The sequence below is a fragment of the Pagrus major genome, chromosome 11 (assembly GCF_040436345.1).
Source record: "Pagrus major chromosome 11, Pma_NU_1.0".
Classification (NCBI taxonomy): Eukaryota; Metazoa; Chordata; class Actinopteri; order Spariformes; family Sparidae; genus Pagrus; species Pagrus major.
In genome coordinates, this window is record NC_133225.1 from 7,528,909 (window position 1) to 7,549,088 (window position 20,180).

Here is a 20,180-nt window from a genome sequence, read left to right on the forward strand (position 1 = left end):
CTCAGCCTCAACTCTACATAGAGTGTGAGAAAGTTACCTCATGGAGACGTGAAATATGATGCCAGGGATGTGACTTCAGTGTCCGATAGGCGGAATATGAGTCATGTTAACATGATGTAGGCATTTAACCAATGACATATATTAATGTAAGAAGAGACTATTTAGTTATCAACAAGAATACACAACACAAAAGTAACACGTGTGCGTTATGATACAGCTTTTTTAGGCATTCAATAGCTTTTGTCTCTGAGCAATGTTTTTTTTTTTTCAAAATAGCTTTAATATGGGTAGACTTTGATCAAATACAGTATATATTTCAATAATTATGAAAAAGAAATCAATGTATGAACTCACCCTATGAGATGTTTCACTAGTGTCATTTCCATAGAAGAGAGTGTAAAGCGAGTGTGCCTGCTGCTGTGTGTCTGCTGGTTCTCTGTGACAGAAGCCACCTGTTGGTATCTCTTTACACTTGTATCAATATAACCCTATCTGGGTGGAGCACGCCTCACTTAGCTCATCTCCCCGGCTTTTCAGACAATAACATCCTCTGCACTGTTGTTGTAATCCAAACGTGAGTGTCAGATGGTGTGGCTCCTACAATGAGATTGCTCAAGATCAGATACTCTACACCCTTAAAAGAGTTTCACCTTTGGGAAGTTTAGATAAGGCACAAGGACTCCTGAATAACTGGTTACAGACCATGAAGTCATCTTGACCACGTCACTGTACATAGTTTTTTTTTTTTTTTTTAAATTACTTTTTTTTGGCCTTTTCATGGCTTTATTGACAGAACAGCTGAAGATAGACAGGAATCAGGATGAGAGAGAGGGGGAGTGACACACAGCAAAGGGCCCCAGGCCGGGACTCGAACCCAGGGCCGCTGCAGCGAGGACAAAGCCTCTGTACATGGGACGCCTGCTCTACCAACTGAGCTAAACAGCGCCCGTCACTGTACATAGTTTATGGATGATTCTGAGTAGTCAGAGAATAATGTTATTGTTCTTTTAAAACTGGAATCAGGAAAATATGCTCACAACACATAGATCAATACTGTATATTACTGCGTAAACCTGCATTACAAAGCATGGAACTGAAGCATTAAATGGATACTCCAGCAATTTGTACTTCCTTAAAGTTAGGGGACTAACAAGAGACAGAATAAAAAATGAGGGTCCAAGTGCCAAGTTAAAGAGGGCAAGACATCCTGGCTTTGGTCTCTGGCTATAGGTCAAGCCCCAAAAATTCTGGATGCTTCACTTCCCACAATGTAAAGCTGTAGCATCTTTCATTAACATTACTATTAACATAACATTATTAACATTACATCTTTCATTCCCTGTCTGGTAGATACCCACTTCTTTAAAACTGCTCTACTCAAATTTGTGACTCAAGTGTTCTGTTCGAAAAACCCAGTCTTAAACCCAAGCCATGATAACCCCGATGACATCATCAGAGTTACTTTTCCAAATTTGGAAAGCTCCTCCACAGCCACAGATGACATTATACAACTATTTTCTCAGCCTGGAGTCGTACTCTCCATGAGGAGTAAACCGAACTGGATTGCCCCTTAAACAGAAGGCCGGACACAGCTGGTAACGGTGAAATTAATCAGAATAATTTAAGTGACAGCGTTTTTAAATAAAGGACGCAACATAAGAGAGGCGAACAGGAACAACAGGTGTCCAAACAATATCACACTGTTATCATAAAACAGGAGCTCATACGGGATCATCAAAGGATCACATGAAATCATCAACATTACCTGTAAACACTTCTACCCTGCCCACAAAACAAACAGTCACTGAGGAGGGAGGTTCAAACCACTTCATATACACAGACAGCTTCATATTATAATGAGGGTTTTTTTAAACCTTCTTCCAGGCTTATAGACAATTCCTGACAAAGATGGAGTGAATATTTCTATACTTTTTCCCAGCTAATTAAAAGTAAGTAAGAATAAGTTTCTTTTACAATATATGATTATAGGTTAGCCTGTGTTTAGTTAGTTCCACCTACTGTGGGAAAACCCTACTGTGGGATACATCACCTTTTTTTATTCCACACATTCTTCTTCCTCTTCAAATCTTGGCACTTAAATTACTCATAATGCAACTTAGCCACTGAGTGACATTTCTGGATGAAATTTTTTCAGATTATATGCAGCTTCCTCTGGAGCCACAAAAGGCTTTATATTATTTTTTTTCCCCCACATATCCAGTAGTACTCCCCAAGAACTGTGAATGTCTGTATAAAAATTTCAAATAGCTGTTGAGATATTTTAGTCTTTACCCATCAGCAGCCTGATGTTGCCATCCATAAAGCCACAGTGCTAGCGTGAATACAAAATCCAATTATGCAAAGTAACAGATCTTACTGATGATAAATTCATGCCTTGGGGCTGGCCCCCTGAACTCGGGTCCCCATTACACTCTGATAGAGGGCTGAAGAAACACTTCCTCACTGTCACACATGGTCAGATGCCTCGCCTACACCAGCAAGCCTCCACTAAATGACACAAAGCCCAGCCAGACAGACGACTTATGTTGTCACAGCTGCGCCAAGGCAGTACGACTGGTATGCCTTGACAGATTATAAAGACTTCACTGTTCCTCTACAAGATTACTGCCCTCTTTCACTGATAAGGCTCAGAAGCAGAAACACAATAACATATCACCCTGAACATGCTGACAGTATGATACCGACATACAGACACCGGTGCAAAAACAATAAATAAAAAGGTCAAATAGAGTCATTGTTTTGTTGGCATTCAGTTACAATATTACTATTGCTGACAAATAATAATACTTGATTACTCCCTCTTAGATCATTTAATACTTCCTAAAAGGCAATCCCGACACTGGTGTACTAGCAGGTAACATCAAACGAAATTTACTCACCCTGTGGCAGCGTTGAGCGGTTCAGCAGGTTTCTCCGTCTGGGAATATTCTGTCTCAGACTTTCTTGCAGGAACTTGAATCTTCTGTAAATAAGGTTAAACAAACACAATGTCTTTTATGCAAAAGCATCCAAACAATCCACAGAAAAGAGGCTTCCAGTTTATCCAAAGCGAAAGTTCTTGTCTTCTGTTAATTATCTCAACCAACTCATGTTGCAGCTTCCTGGTTTTACAATAGTGAAAAAAGAAATCCGCGGGTTGATGCCCCTCTCTTTTCCTTACGCTGAGGGTGTGTCATATGAACAAACATGGATTAATATTTGACTTGGCTCTTTCCTTTGTTCCTTTCACTTCAGCCAGTGTGTTTGTCTTAATGAGACATGAAGCCGCCTCGAGGGCTTGGTAGAGTTGCGACATTTAAGTAACTGAAGCAAAGTTACAACAAGAGATACAAGAGACAAGAGATCTCTCCTTCTTTTTGGTTATTCAAATAAAATGTTTATTCAAGTCATTGGCTGTATATAAAGATGGACAACATGACAGCTCCCCAAGTGACTGTTATATGGGCCAAACTAAAAAATCCCAGTACACATCAAATATATCTTTCCCAAAGATGGCTACTGTCATTTTATGTTGTTCATTTTTTCTGGTAAGTTTGGTTTTATTTAGTTATTTGATGCTATAAAAGGGTTATGACATCATGATTGAATGATTGACAGATAAGTCCTGCTCATGATTAAGTCAGACATGTATATGTGTAGGACCACAAAATCATAAAGATATCACCAGCACAAGATGACAGACCCGTATTAGAATATTTTGGCTTAATTTTTTTTTACAGTGGGAGGAAGTGGAGACAAGCCGTCCATCTTTGTATACTTTCTGTGATAATTTTGAGATCATAAACAAACTTTGTGCCTCACCTGTCCATAGATGTCAGCTGAAGGAGACGATCGGGATCTCTCGTGGAAACAGGTGGTTTTGGTCCTCTCCTCTGGTCCTGGATCCAGGATGTTATCAGCTGATCGGTACCGCCCGGAGGCTCTTGTTTCTGGGTTTTTCTTCTGTATATTCCACTTTGCCTCATACTCAGCGAAGGTGCCCAGTCTTTGCTGGTCCAGGATGGACAGCTTGTGTGCCGAGTAAGGACCTCCCTGGACCTCTTCAGTGTATTCTCTGCCTTTCATTGTGTCCTCTGTTTCACTGGTTGTGGAAAGACCTCTGGCCTTGGTCTCTCTGGGGTTCTCGGTATAGCTCTGAGGGGGAATCTGATTGGGAAAAGAGGGCTTCCCCCTTTGTTTTACCCGCCTCGGTTTGTCTAGTGAGGAACTTGCATTTTCATTGTGAGGGAGATCTTCCTTCACCCCAACTTCATGGATTTTGTCTGGTTCAGAGAAAGACCTTCCCTTCTTTTCTGCAGGAAAACGCTTTCGACCACCAATGCGTGTCACTTGACCTCCGGCAGGCCCTGGCTTACTCATTACAGACTCCGAAACAGTTGGCAGAGGGGTGACATCTTTACGGGTCAGCGCTGAGGATGGGTAGTTAGGCAAGGCCTCAGCCACAGGATGCTCAAGTAAGACCGGCTCGAGGTCTTTTCTCCTGAAAGACGTCGCCTTGAGCACCCTTGCTTGTGCTTCCTTCAGATTAACCTTGTAGGTGTTGGTGAAGGAGCCATCCGCAGAGGTGGGGGTGGTGTGTTCAGCGGACTTCCAGATATCCTGATCGTCCTCAGTCTCACCCTCGCTACCAGGAAGGGCTGCTGCACTCTTACTTTTCTGCAGCTTGGCTTTTCTCATCTGGATTTCATTCCTTAACGTGGTGGCGAAGCGGTCACTGCGTCTCGCCTGCTTGCTTTCAATGGACTCCTCAGAGTTTGGACCTCTTGCCTCCTGGCCTGCGGCATCCATAGATAGAGAGTGAAGCATGGGGGTCGCCTGGGGGCAGATCTTGTTGCTCACTTGGCTGTAATGTCTGACGTCTTGGGGTAATTCTCTATGTTGGAGTGGCAGTGACCTCCGCTGTTCAGCCTGTCTGTTAGAAGGATAACTCGTGAAGTGAGCATCTGGATTTTGTGTGTTGTGTCCTCTCTGGTTTCCCCTATCATCAGAGCTGGGTTTAGGTACATGGGTTTCTAGTACAGTAGTAACTTGGTGCTTGCTGTATCCATTGCTGTCTTTAATGTGTGAGGAGTGTTGCTGCTGTTGGGGCAGATGATACTTCACTTTGTTGACTGTCTGCGGGCTCAGAGAGTTCTGCTCATTCCCAGTCTGTGCCAGGTCTACACCTGTGACACTCCTCCTGTCCTCTGATTTTCCTGACATAGGCTGTGGGTTAGGCTGACATGTTGTGACACAGTAGTATCGGCTATGTCCACTACTGTCAGTGTTTTGGTCACTGGCAGCCGTAGACAGGGAGGTGCTTAAGTTCTTTCTCTGGTTCTGACCAAAGTGTTGTCCAGAACCGTTAGTAGGCAGTTCCTGCATGCTACAATAGTAGCCACCTACATTCTGTGGCTTTGGTACGGATGTAGCCCAGGGCTGAGAATAAAAAGTGCTTTTGTCACTATGGTGTCTCTGATGGGAGGGCTGGCCTTGCCGAACATCACTGCTGGACAGGGAGTACTGCTTGTTTGAGTTGAACTGGTTATGATTTGATTTATCGGATGAAGCATAAAAACCATCACTGTCATTTTTCGGGGATAAGTTGTGGCTGCGGCGACTTTCAGTGGAAGCCTTGCTGGAAACATGTAATTCAGGTCCTTCAGGCTGAGCTATAACGAGCCCCCTTTCATGTACCTTAGTTGCAGCAAAACTGTCACTGCGTGCAGGTGGAGGGGGTGGGGGAGGAGAGGGGGAAGCTGTCTTCTTCTTTTCAGGGACATGCCAAACAGGTCCATAGCTGATTCTGCTTGAAGTGGAATGGCGGGAGCCAGCCAAGTCCTCAGTCTGTGGACCCTCACAGCCTGTGCCAACTCCTGGCATCTGGAAGTACGCCACCCTGTCATCCTGTTTGACTCCCTCATTCACACCCTGGCTGTTTCTGCCATTGTTGTGCTTTCCTCCGGCATCCCACTGACTGAATTTATAGAGCATGTTCTCTGTCGAGGCAGCATTGCTCTTTGAGAGGGTATAGTCTGGGGTGCCAGAGCTGGTGGAGAAGGAGCTGTAGGCTGAGTCACGTTTCCCTCCTCCGAGATGCTCCATGCTGTTGTTGGACTTGGCAGGTGACAGCTGACCGGCAGAGTACGGGTGTGAGACATGTTCTAGACTGTCCATACTGCCGTGAGAGCTGAACTGGTCGGACACTCTGCGCAGGTTTGTCTGCTCCCAGCCAGAGGAAAGGTCAGTCGAGGATGAGCTGGAGGGTAAAGCAAAGGACCAAGTGTGAAAATACAAACTTCATTGAATCGTTGAAGTCATTTTTTCCAAGACAAAATGTTATACATAGGCTGGTTCCAGCTTTATAAATGTAAGGATTTTCATTTATGACAGTATATGAAGAGTCTTTGGTTTTGGACTGTTGGTTGGACAAAAGAAGCAATTTGAAAACATCACTTTGAGCTCTGGGAAATTGTGATGAGCATTGCTCTTGCTGAAGTTATGAATTGTGGTATCTAATTCAGTACAGTCTCATGGCTGATTTATTGCATTTAGATGCAATTCATTATCAGCATTTTGGTCACCGGAGAATACAGCAACATTTGCAAAGACTTTCAAATTCAAATCTACAAAACCTTTTTTGTAGACTTTTGTTTTCTTCACAATGACAACTCAACATACAACATAAGTCATATTACAAGGAAAACTTTTCTTTCTCACCGACAGAATAGTTAGACCCAACAAAGATGTACAGTCTCTGTAGTAGAATGACTCAGATCAAGGCTGTTTGAGGGTTAAGGTTGATAGCTATGTTGAGTGTTTTTAATATACTTCATCAACCCTTTCATGAGCATAAAGCATAATCCTAAACACTACTTTTAATTTAAAGTTCTTGATATCCAACACTGAGACTCAAGAGGCAAACTTCAAGATCCAAGAGTTACCTTGCATCATATCTGGTGTGCCAGACTGGCATGGGTGGAGACTGCGTTTTGGCAGTCTCTGATTGGCTTTCGTTGAACTTGGTGGAGTGCCAGGAGTGAGGCCTGCTTATGGGTTCATTCCGCCTGCAGAGAGGGCAAAAAGCACAGACTGGGTTAGAGACCAGCCCCTTATGGAAAACAGTATGCTATTGCACATACCGTTTTCTGCTACAGCTAGTACTACAACTCACCCAGGACATTTACTTGTTTTGCTACTTCTAGGCCGTGATTTGCCACAATTCTGTTTTACTCATGCATTCACAGATGGAAACCGTTTTTGATGGTTTGTATCTACGCCTGTGATTAATCAAAAACTTCGTGCAGTTGTCAGTTATGCATAATGCACACATAATTAATTTCCTTATCAATGTAGCCACAAAAACATGTGTATGCATGTCATGAACAGACAGTGTATTGCATGCAGTACAATGGGATGCATATCATTCATCTAATGACATAAACCACAAGACAATCCAAAAAGAGACATGCCAATGAGCACAGGTGATAAACCATGGAAGAGGGACAGTTGCTTTGAGAGGAATGAAGATGATATCATTACTAGACGAATGATTAACATGATTATGGGCACAGGGAGTGGAACAAAGGGGACAGGTACTACTCATTACGATGAAGCCACAGACGGGAGCGTACCTCATGGAACTTCGCAAAATCTTCGTAAGAAAGCTTCTTGCCACATGCACGTCATTCTCTGAGGGCATTTTCTGAGTTACAATATCCATTTTCATATTCCTGGGCAGCAGGGGGAGGAACACACACACTAAGAGCTCACCAACAATTGATCGGACTCACAGTAGAAGACAGGACAATGACCACCTGACATTTAGTTTGTGCACACTATAGAACTAGAGGAAACTCAAGAACTCACTAGGACAAAGGTTCTCTAAATCTCCTCTGATCCAAATTAATTATCACAGAGGTTTAATTCACAGGACACAAATATGCAGTCTACAGAAGTGTAACTCTCTGTGGATACATGGTGTTATAGCCCCCTCTTCTGGTCAAACTGACATATGATCATGATGTCATACAGTTTTGAGTGTCAAAGAGGTTAAGAAATATGAGAAAACCCCTGTATGAATGACCTGCAACACCGAAGACAATACCAGAGGGAAACAGACACAGTTTGACTCATCTGTCATTAGGCTCATTATCTAAACAGTTCGTAGATGAGGTGAACTGCCCGTGCTCAGACTTTGCCATATGGTCCCAGGGGGAACAGAAGCCCAGCATGGGGCAGAGGGCTTAACAGAACAGAGAATCTCTTACACAATCAGATCAGCCACATCACCCCTCGATCCAAGCTGTCGTCTGCCTCCCAGACAACCTTTCTATCCTCTACGGGGCGCAAAACTTACATCACCAACCTGTAGTGATATTAATGTCATTCCATATGTAGGATTTTTCAGTGGGGAAGGTTATAATTATACATTTCCAACTCCTTTCCAAGGACATCACAATTTTTTACTGTTTTACTTTGTTTATATTTGGCAGACCCTGCCATTTTTCTAGCTTCAAACGGTGCTCTGGGGACCTTATTTTCCTCTCAGAACTTGTTTATTTAGTTATGAAGAAAAATAAATATTTCTGAGTTTGTATTATTACCTCATTAATATTGCAAACATTTCTTCTCCAAAGTTTATATTACTTGATAATTTCTCTTTAGACCTTTGGTAAGATTTTACGCATCAGCTTCTGACATCTATCAAATAAACTAATCTAAATGGAAGACATTTTAAAAACATTTCAATAACATCTGAAAATATCCTTTATATACTCTGTTTTTATTCTAGCATTGTATGTTAGACATCGGTAACTGGTTTACTGACACGTAACTGAAAAACAATGCCGTTATACTGGTCTAGGACTGTAACTAATGATTATTTTCATTATCGATCAGTCAAACCAATAGTCCAAAACCGAAAGACTCTTCATTTACTATCATAAGTGACAAAGAAAAGCAGCAAATTCTTATATTAATGCTTGAAAATGACTTAAACAATTAATCATTTATCATAGTTTTAGCTTTATACTGGTCAAGAATTTGAGACAAAGCTTTGCTTGCTTACGTTCTCATTGGGCTCAGGACTTGCCCTACAAAGCCATGAGGTCAGGAGGTCCTGCCCCTTCAGTCACCTTGTCTAAAGGCCTTCAATGATCTGATGACATGAGGTCCAAACAACAGCTTCCTTCAGATGGAGACCTGAAAACAAACTATTGGGTGAAACGAATAACATGAGCTTTTCTATTTTTTCGCACCCGACACTAATTTAATAGATTGAGAATTTTCAGATTGAGACAGAGATTTGGTTAAGCTCGATAAAGTGGGACGATTCCACAAAATTAATTGTGGATTAAAGTTTAGGCCTATTTAGAGGACAAAGAAAAGCCAACATGGAGCTCAGTCTTCCTTGTCTCCTCACAGTCCGTGTTTCTAGGGCACTGGGAGCTAGCCACACATGGCGCCTGCTATTGGTATGCAAATGAAGCTGGTTTTATTAGGCCTATCGTCAGGGCTACAGCTGGGCCGGCACAGATATGCTAGGAAAGTGAATCAGTTGGCTGGAATGGGGGCAGGGGGAGAGACTGTTTTCTGAGTGATCACTTCGGAGCCCCATTTCACTTCAAATGTATCCGGTACCAACCAGTCCACGTTCAAAAATAAACAGCTCGCATATGTGTACTAGACCCGTTAAACTTAAGGACAAACTCACAGGTAATTAATTAATAACACTTTAGGTCATTATATTCACCGATGATTTTGTTTTACCTATAAGCCTTTTCCCTCAAAGATTAATTTGCATTTGGTTTTGCAATGCTAAGTCTCGCTGATCATGGCTTAACCTAAATGATGGATGACCTCATACCGAATGATAAGACAAAAACAATCGGAACAATAACAGAGTATTAGGGTCATAAAACCAACCAAAGAAGGCCCCAATATGTCCCCCAGTGAATCACTGACAAAAGGCAGCAGGTATGACGGCCTTCAAACACAGAAGTCGCAGGTTTAAAATCCAAAAAGTGATTAAAAAATAAAATAATGTTCATTTTGACTCACCAAACATCTGGATGAAGGGACTCAAAATGGACACAAAGAAGAAATGTGTAATCCCAAAGACCATACAACGATATTACACTGGAGGTGAGACCAGTTGTACCCGCATGCTGGTCAGGCACCACATTCCACAGACACTTCAAAGACAAGCCAAAATAAAGAGACATGCAGGCCGCTGAGCATCATCGCACAACACTAATCAACCACCTCCAAGCCCACAACCCAAAAACACAACATTCAACACAGAGAGGGGCCTGGCTAAAAAGTTCTGTGGGTAGAATTAGTTTGACCGGAGGGGAGATTTCCTTCAGGATTACGGGGGTTTTACCCGTGAGAGGGGGGTGGAAGAGTGTAAGAGAAGGAGGAGGGCCATCGCCACAGCCAGTCCCTTTGGAGTATTCCCGTAACCTGCCTTGTCTCATTGGCTCTAAGGGGCTAATATGCTAATCACAGGATGAAATGCCGGACTCTTCCCATCTCCCCTCTTGTGCGGCAGACATGCATTTCCAGCATTACTATGGCAACAGGTTGCTCTCTAGGGTGGAAGGGCACCCCGTTTCCTGAGAGCCCTGGGTAATGAGAGTTGGAACTGCCCAAGCAGGGGTGTCAGCAACACATGGCAGATACAACTTAGCATTCAAACATTTTGGCTGTACTCATTATTTCAGGTTATGGTTAGTTAGGCGTCTTAGCTGTGGTCCAATGAATGAGAACATACATTAATACCTAATAATTAAGCCACATGCTCATTGGGCTTAGATTGCCTCAGTAGCATTCTTTCTATTTAAATAGCTGTTACTCAAATATAATATTTACACTGTATTAGGTGATTAGATTGAAAAGATTAAAAGGTTAACTTCAACTTTATTGTGATTGCATAGAGGACGTTGAGACAACAAAATGCACTGTGACTCAGTGTTAAGACTAAGTGGGCTCTGCTTATTTTAAAGGTGCTTTAAAGGGTATGTTTCATATGCATACTTTTCAAATCTTTTCAATAAATGTTCTTATATACTGCACCTTTAATTGAAGAACAATTTCAGCTCAGTTAGCAGTGTGATTTTCCTCTTTCCTTTTAGAAAGGGCCTAAACTATGCCCTTTAGCTAAGCATATGAACATTTATCAGCATTTGCGTAAATGTACCAATGTTTGCCAGGGGGCTAAGTTTCAACTTCTGTTATTTAGTGAGACATTTGGAAAACTAATAAAATGAAAAATTAAGATATAAAGTGACAACATTAACAGACCGTGCCCCCTCTTGCAGATAAGTGCCTTATATTTGATAGCCTAATATATAAAAATGTACACATTTTTTTGAACTTGTTTTGAAATTGTATTTCTTGTCAACAAAGCTGACGCCCGGTGCCTGGGATTTTACAGTACAGGCTGGATACTCATGCTCCAAATCTCTAACGACTTCTATAATAAAAATCTATCACATATCTGGTTTCGTTTAGGAAATAATTGAAGATAGAGGTGTGCCAGGTGCTGGGCAGTTTGAATTGAATGGCCCAAGAAGCACTTTAATTTCTAAATTTTCAGGGACTTAATACACCAGAATACAATGTTAAGTAAAGTTGTCTGCAACACATTTCTTATGCAAAAACTACATCTTTGCAATATGGAAATCCAAGTAATCCAAATCTATATGTCCAATTGTTTGCCAATTTAATTGTACAGATAGTTACAGCTGTACAGATTGCAGTTGTATCAACAGTTGCTTTTGATAATGACCATGCTAAGTGGCATAAATGAGAGAAAACACTCCTATTTGAGTGACAAACAAGTGTTCTGTTCTTGAAACGTGCTCTGGCACACCAGCAAGAGGTCTGGTGACAGGCAAGAAGATTAGCAACGAATGGTTGCAACCTAAAGCTGATAGGAAGGCAATAAAATTCACAGTGATCTATTGTGAGAGAAGCAATCAAGCATACAGCCCAAACAAGGTTTTCATTGTTTTCAACTTGAGCAATATTTACTAGATTAACAACTCCATCCCATATAGTATGGAACGTTAACCATATCTGACCAAAGTGTGAGTTTTTTCTAATGAAAAGACATGTGACAACAAGATATCCAACATGTGACTTCAAAAGGTAGATGCATCTACTACTGTATGACATCTGGCTAAATGCAGTGCAGCATCATGTACAGTACAGGGCAGAAAGATGCTGAGGTTGTATGCACCCAACCTGCACTTTGCAGGTGAGCCGGTGGATTCCATTTGGTCCCTGAGGGTCTGACAAAGGCCCTCTTCAGCAGACCCTACAATCAAACCAGTCATGTTTCGGGTGAGAGAGGTGAACCGTGAGCAGCATGTAATGACCAGCACATTCCTGGGCTGAGTGGCATACCAGCTGTCAAGTCACCGGCTGTCTGCACTGACCCACAGCCCAAAACACCTGGAAAGCTTTTGTCTGAGGGTGAACGTCTGAACAACATCACCATAACCAAGTCCTCCACGTTCTGTGTCTTAAACACAGTCGTTTATTACAGTTCATGAGCAATCAACAACCTGTCTGTTAGGCCTGTCTGTTACCTGTTGTAACACTATCACAGCTTAAGTGTGAAATACAGCAGATCACAAGCCCAGCAACAACAACAAATAATTAGGGGATTAGCTGTAGTCCTTCACAATGACATACTGCAATAATTGCAATATAATTGCACAAGCAAACCTGCACAGGACAGTCAAACCTGTTGTGAGTTGATTAAAAGATTATGTTATGTCAGCCATGATGTGCTGATTTAGGCTGCACAATATGGTAAGGTAAAAAAAACCAAAATGTGTCAACATGTCACAACATGATAATTTTAATTGTTTTTTTTTTTAGTTGGAGTCTTTACCAAACAAACGTGTTTTCTTACATCTGGAGAATAAGATTGTATGCTGGGGCAACCCTGCAGCAGTTTATTTTTTAATTATTTTTTTGCAGTTTCTGGGATTTGGATATTGCACTTGGCTATATTGCAATATCCATAATATATTGATTAATTGTGCAGCCCTAATCTGATTGTACATTCCTACAACAACAAACCTGATCCCTGCCATGGTGAGACAAAACATTTCTCATGTTAACAAGATGAGAGGTTTGCCTCAAAAAATAAGAGGCAAGTACCATAAAAGATAGATATTACATTGTAGTTTGCACTGACATAAACAGTATATATACATATATGTACTGTAAAGCCTGGCCTATGAGGTAAAATAATACTGCCAAAAAAAAAAACGTCCAACAATAATTAATTCCCCCAGACTCACATACGTACCTCATGAAATGTTGGTTAAGATTAAGAACAAACATTTTTCATGTCACGTTGCGAAAAAAAACCCATCACAGCTCAAAGCAAGTGTACTTTTTCTTTGATTAGACTGCACAGTTTCCAAAAAAACAAAAAGATTTGAATGATATCTTCTTCCTGTAGTGACAGCTACTTCAGTGACTCTCTGTCAACTTACCTTGGCAATGGAACAAACCAAAAAGAAACAGATGGGGGGTGCAGTTAAGACAGGGCTACAATGAAATCTCTAAACAATGATTTCCTCAGCTGAGTCCAAAACAATTTTAAGAAATCTACTTACGACAAGAATTCAGTGCTCTGCATTCCAAACATACTACGTAGGCTTATTTAGAAAAACAAAGGCCGGTAAATGTAAGCCGCTGCTCTGCAACCCCTGCTGAATGCTTACTCTGTAAGTTAGGCCAATAAGCTTTTCCAGGTATAATTGGATTTTGCAGCAAACCTCTGTGCAGGCCTAACTCATCTGAAATAGCTACATGAATGTGTTATGGTAATGGCAACAGTGTTTTTGATGCTAAAACATAGACACACAGAAGCCATCTGCTGCAGTAGACGTCTCTTCCAATGCAAAGTAATGAAGTATGTTAGTAAGTGTGGTACTTCTGTAACAATGCCAGAAGGGGGAAACCAAACGCTACAACACAATTCAATCTTTATGTTGTAAAATTTAATCATTCACTGTGCTGTTGGTGCCTCAAGGAAAGGGAAAGGGAAAGGAAGGTAAACCAGACTACGGGTGTCCTGATGCTAAATAAAAACCAACCTGCGCTAAAATCAAGAGCTTGACTTAATATAGACGGATATAGCTCTTGTTGGTGTTTCTGTTATCTGTGTTTTTGTGATTTATAGTTGCAGGGGTGAAAATATGTGTCGATTGTGCTGTTTGTTTCTTTGATTTCAGTAAATGTGCTTTCAAAATGACACATTGCTAACTAGAATTAAATTGAAGATTTGCCGCATTTAGCCAAATTACAGCTTTTGGATTTTATAGTGAGCAAAGCGTAACAATAGCAAGCTGGAATGCATGAAAATACAATGTGTAGATGTGGGACAATTGTAGTGTTTGACTGTATGCAGTAGTTAGTGTTGGCAAGTGTTAAACAAATTTTATATAAAACGTGCAATTTCACTTTAGCCTACACCCTGGTTTTGCTTGGTACCGAGATATTTTCAATCAGTTTGATAAAGTGATATTTAAAGTGTAAAAATATCTGTACAACTTTTAAGATTCCCTCATCTGACAGACTGAAGTGGAGACACAGAGTGTGCAGTAGTTTTGTCGAGGCTTGTGCAAAGAGGCCGAGATGCTTTCCCACAGATAACCACACCTTTCTCTTCTCTCTGTGTGCAGTGTGACAAGCCTCTCCCCTTCCCCTCTCCCAAATGACATTACACCTACGATTTCACATTAGTCACTGCATGCAAAATAAATCAAGCTCCTCCCTTGTGCTGTCTGTAAAGAGACCACACCTGTAGAGTGGAGCAGGTTCTGACAGCTTCCTGATCCTCGTTTAACTATCCAACATTATCCCTGAGATAAAAAGAAAGGTGTTTTACAGTTGACACCTCACATGCTCGGGCACAGATTAAGCTACAGTCAAACACAAGGGCTCAGTGCGGGTACAGGTAGTGACGTGTGATGCTACAGTGTGAAACGCTTCAAAACCCAGACACCAGAGCTTTCTGCACACAGCACACAGAAAAAGAACAAGACTGCAGTTAAAGCTCTGGGGTTCTGTAATGAACCACTATCACTATGCTGTGCTCTAAATCAGACACAGGCTTGTTATTGTAGCCCTGCAAAATGACTGACTGGAGATGCTATTTGAGACAGTCAGAACAAACTAAATTCTTCAACATGGACAAGCAGAAGGAAAAGAGCGTCCCATGGGACTGGAAGTCTGCGTAAAATGCAATATGAACAATAGGACCTGTCCTTGTAAGGAAATGTCTTTCTCCATTTACAATTACAAACCTACTGAAATGACAATGGCCAGATCCTTTAGTTATCCTCCTGTGGTTTCATCTACCCAGTATTTACTTCCTTTCTCACTCTGTTTCTCCATTTTAAAGCCTCTGGCTAGAGACACAGGACTATAAAATGGAGATTTGTCCCTTATATGTAGCAGTCCTGAATAAACTGCCTCACTGACACTGCTGTGAGCTGGGATTTAATTTGTGTACTGTCTACATCTGTATGTTTCTCTGTTTTAGTGGCTGTGCAAGTAAGCTAGCAAGTGATTAGCCATGTCGCAGGAGACTTTGGAAATATTTATTAATATATTAGGTCATTTCTATCTCGGCATCCATGATGGAATAAGCGAGGAGTAATTTAACTAAAAGTGAGTTCAGCTGGCAGTATATTAGGTACATCTAGTTAGCACTAACGCAGTCTAAGACAACAGTCCTGCAGTAAATCTTACGTTCATGAAGGTTAAATTGACAACTTTAAAGGGAGGTGTGGCAAATAGTTCTCATTCTCTACAACTCTTTATTGCTTGCATTATAAGTAAAGAAAAAAAACATCCTTAAATATCAAAATCAAAAATGATTGTCTGGTTCTGTATGAGTGGGTTTGGACTCTGTATCAATTCTGTATGAGTATGGTGTGATTGAATTTGATTGACGGTGGCTGTGGCAATATGAGCAAACAATCCCACAGTCTTTTTCATATCTTAAAGGATAAGTACACCAAACAGTCATCAGATTGTGATTCAAACGTTTGCTAGATCGTGAATGGTGCTAAGAAGAATGTCCCGTCATAGTTTTCCAACTGAGCCTAGCCCACTTCAGACCAGTGTGAAAAGCAATGACACAATCAGAAATACAGAAATCTTGCACGTGTGGTGACCAAAACTGTTCCAACTTTGGCAGTAAATTGCTGTTTATGTAGGACTGTATTACTCTTAGTAAGAGGCTGATTGAGCAGATATGTTTTCAAGGCCTTTAAGTTGTCCAACAATAGCACAAGTAATCAAATAGACACAGATTGTTATAGACAGTATGCATCCTTGTTCCCAGATCCTATAATAGACACGTCTATTGAGAATACAAAACAATGAGTGAGACTCACCATTTATCCTTCCTTGTGGAAGGATAAATGGTGAGTGAACTTCCTTGTACGGTGGGATTTGTTCAGGGATTACGTTATGATATGATACAATACAGAAAGAAATGCGGATGGCTAAGAGAGACAATGCGAGCAGTGTTTCATACACAACAAGGCCATTTATAAGACGGCCTCCAGCACTATGTTGACAAATGATTCCTCAGTTAAACAAGATATGAAGCCTAAACAATACCCTGGAGTCAATAGGTCACAAAGACTGGCTTATGACAAAAAGAGACAATGTTATCCATCTTTTGTGGTTGTGACTGATAAAAAAAGAATCTCAGTGACAAATAGTATCATTTGCATCAAAACTTCCCCTCGTTTGTCCTTCCTACAACTGCCTGTGTGGGATCTAAATGATGTCACCTTCAACGGCACTTCCTTCTTTCACCTTGATCATGAAAAACTGTGTCGTAAACCATGAACTCTTAGTGACTGCAACCCAGAACAACCTGGCTAAACAGGACCATCCAGCTACCAACAGTCCCAAAAAGTACAGGCTGGGCTAGAGACACGTTACGTAGACAAACAGCTGCGAGGGCCACAATCCTCGGCCTCCACTCCTCTGTCACCTTGGTTTGTTGGAAATGTTACCATGGCGACCTGTTACACTGAGGGGGTGGTGCACTTGTGACAGTGGCAGATGTAGGAGGAGAGGGCAGAGGAGGGGACTGGGGATTGGTTACCTACCTTTTCACCACCAGACTGAGGGTCTTGTGGGAGCCTTTCACTAGGCAGATCGCCTCCTGTCTGTAGCCACTCAGGGGAATCTCGTTGATGTTGACAAGCTCGTCTCCCACCTGGAGACTCACAGCTGCTGCCTTGCTGCCCTCCTCCACCTGAAACATAAACACAACAGATGGAAAATTGAGAATTAAACACAATCTTTTACAGAGACACCAAAAATATTTTAGGAAGCCAACTCCTGCCGCCAAGTTTGCTAATTAGAGTAGGCATGATACAGGAGGCTGTGGCAACGAAGCTTCCGCCAGCCAATCTGTTTCTATGACAAGAATATAACGGGCCTCTGAATCGAACTTAGGAAGCTCTATAAAGAGTTTACTAAGGATATAACATGCTACAAAAATCAAGTCATAAATAGACAAATGTTAGCTGACTGAGTTGAGGTAGCAGCATTAGCTAATGTTAGCTTACTAATTTGTTTGCTGCACACATTACATACTGTTCTGTTCCTGTTTGAATTAATATGAGACAAAAATGACTCTAGATATTAAACCGTCTTTATGAATGCAATTGGAAGGTGGACGTGACCACGATGTGAACTGGGGGCAGAGCAGGTGCTGCACAGCAATTGTGAATTGCGCCTTTCAATGTACCATGTGCAAAACATTTGCATTTATCAGGAAGGCCACCACTGCAAAGACAGTACACGACCCACAGGCTGAACATTTTATTGGCTGATATTCTCCTGGTTGACTGCTATAGTATATCGATCTGCAAATAAAAAGACTTTTATGGATGGCAGTGACCAATGTTTATCTGTTTTATGGCATACATTTTGCACTGGCGCATTCATGAGGCACAGGCTTGTGACATCCGTTCCCTCAGTTTGTCAGACTATGTAATTACTGAAAATTGTTCTTATTGAGGAGGGAGTTGTAAGAAGGTCAAATTATAGGCCATTTCATAAATTTGTGCTATTTCAAAGATGTGTAACAAAGGTCTGAAAGACAGTTTAGTAACCTTTTTGATATTGAACTTTTATTTGTTTTCTTGGTACAAGTGGGGCAATACATAACAAACAAACAACAAAAAAATATATATCTGCTTCAATTATCAACTATCGGCCAAATTTTGAATATCCGCATCTGCATAGCTGAAAGACTTCATATGTCCAGTGGCTTCCCACTACAGTGTGTCAAAGAGACCTCAAATGACCTAACCTTGGTGCTATTTATTGTTTCTCAGCACTTTAAAACTTGTGATAAGCAAAACCCTGATGTTTAAACCTTACAGTGGTGCAGATTCTTGTAATTAGACCCTATGTAGTAGCTTCCATACTGTGTCTGTTTACCAGACACAACAGCGGCGGCCAGTAAAGTGTTTTTTTAGTTTGGGAGTCTGTGCTTGTGTGTCATCATGGAAAAATATGCTCCTGGAGACACCTTTTGTAGCTGAAACTAACAAAGAGGGGATTTTAAGTATTTTGATATTTGATTTTTTATTTGTCTGCCTGTGGACAGATTTTTGTCAGCACAATAGCATCACAACATTGCAAGATACTGTGAAGAAACTTCACAGGTGTGCAGTTCACGTCAAAATTAAGGCCGAGTTTGAAAATGGCTGTGGTCCAAACAAGGGAAAAGCAGAAGTATCAGTCTATGTCACATTTTATAAATTGTTTAATGTCTACATTTATGTTCAATATTACAATGGGTGCATTTCACAGAATATTTATTTATTTATTGAGCCTTCATTTAGTTTTGATTTTGGCAGTTCTGGCAAACGATAAGCTTGTATATCAATTTATTTATTTTTAGATGAATTTATGAAAATGAAACTGAGTCCTGGCTGCCTTTCTTTATTAGACGACTTTCTCCACCATGACAAAATTTGACAAAAGAAATATTAGGGGACCTGGAGAAATAAAGCCTAAACTGTCTGCATGGTAAGGTACCGAGGTAAACAAGAACATCTTTTCTCACTTCTTGTCTTGTCACCTACATTACTTTCTATTTGTCAGACACAAATGCTAAATTTGGATCTGACAGCTAAATATTCTCTAATGTGTGGACTATTGAGAGAAACTATGACTTGCAATTATGATCTGAGCGAATCTTTATGGCAGTCGAGTTATCGCAACCAAAGGCTGCAAAACTACAAACAAAAAAATGCTTTGGGGACTCATGAGAGAAATGCACCAAAAGCCACCAGTCTTTTGTTTACATTCTTGAGGTATGTTATAGGGTAACAGTGACAGAAGAAACACAGTGTTTATCAAAGTTAACAGCAGGTAGGCCGGTCTCTAAAGAAAAGGATGAAAGGCTATAAAAATACTTCAAAAAGCAGCTGAAGCAGATGATGTAAAAACAAACGGTTGTGTTTGTTTGAGGGCAGACACCTGCAATAACACAAACTATATGTCAAAGGGAAGTATAGTGAACAGAGTACAGTCTACTGATACCTCCAGGGAGGACCTACCAAATATAAGACATTAGTTTAACAGAACCACAGCTATAGCCAAGGTCTCTGAAGTGTCAGATGTACGCAGTGTTAAGGTCAGTGCTGTCCTCACACTGACGCATAAAGTCTGATAAAAATCAGCGAGACAGCACGGCTCAGTGTGCAAAGAAAAGCAGGGAGAACGTGCTTGGCAGTTGGCACATTAACACACAAAAGTCAAGCTCTGCAGCTGATTATCAGTTCTCCCCTCAACCTGTGAGAGGGGGTTATATGACTCAACTACAGAGGTATGTGTACATTTACAGACCATTACGTGTTATATGGCATTTATCCTTAAAACAGAAAACCAGAGCCCAGAGAGCTCCGATCAAAGCCCTTGTTCATTTTTCTATAATACCAATTTGAAGGCAGGGTTAAGGCAGGGTGGACTGAGGATTTTTATGATGGCTGGCTGGATTCCTGAGTTGCTCCTGATATGGTCATGTTTTCTAGAGAAAATGAATCACTGGCTGATGCATTTACAGTAAGTTACAATGTTTAAAATGGACACAGAACACCCCC

The 20,180-nt window shown here is 41.1% G+C and overlaps 1 protein-coding gene across 2 annotated transcripts in view; it reads right to left on the reverse strand.

Annotated features, from left to right (window-relative positions):
• Positions 1–20,180, reverse strand: part of shroom2a (shroom family member 2a) — a 38,946-nt gene that overhangs the window by 7,516 nt on the left and 11,250 nt on the right. For both annotated transcript variants that reach the window (XM_073475814.1, XM_073475815.1), the window contains 4 exons: positions 17,166–17,314; positions 6,945–7,067; positions 3,823–6,259; positions 2,901–2,983 (listed from right to left, as the gene is read on the reverse strand). In XM_073475814.1, the coding sequence (XP_073331915.1) occupies positions 2,901–2,983; positions 3,823–6,259; positions 6,945–7,067; positions 17,166–17,314 (2,792 nt within the window). The remainder of the gene's footprint in view (positions 1–2,900; positions 2,984–3,822; positions 6,260–6,944; positions 7,068–17,165; positions 17,315–20,180) is intronic.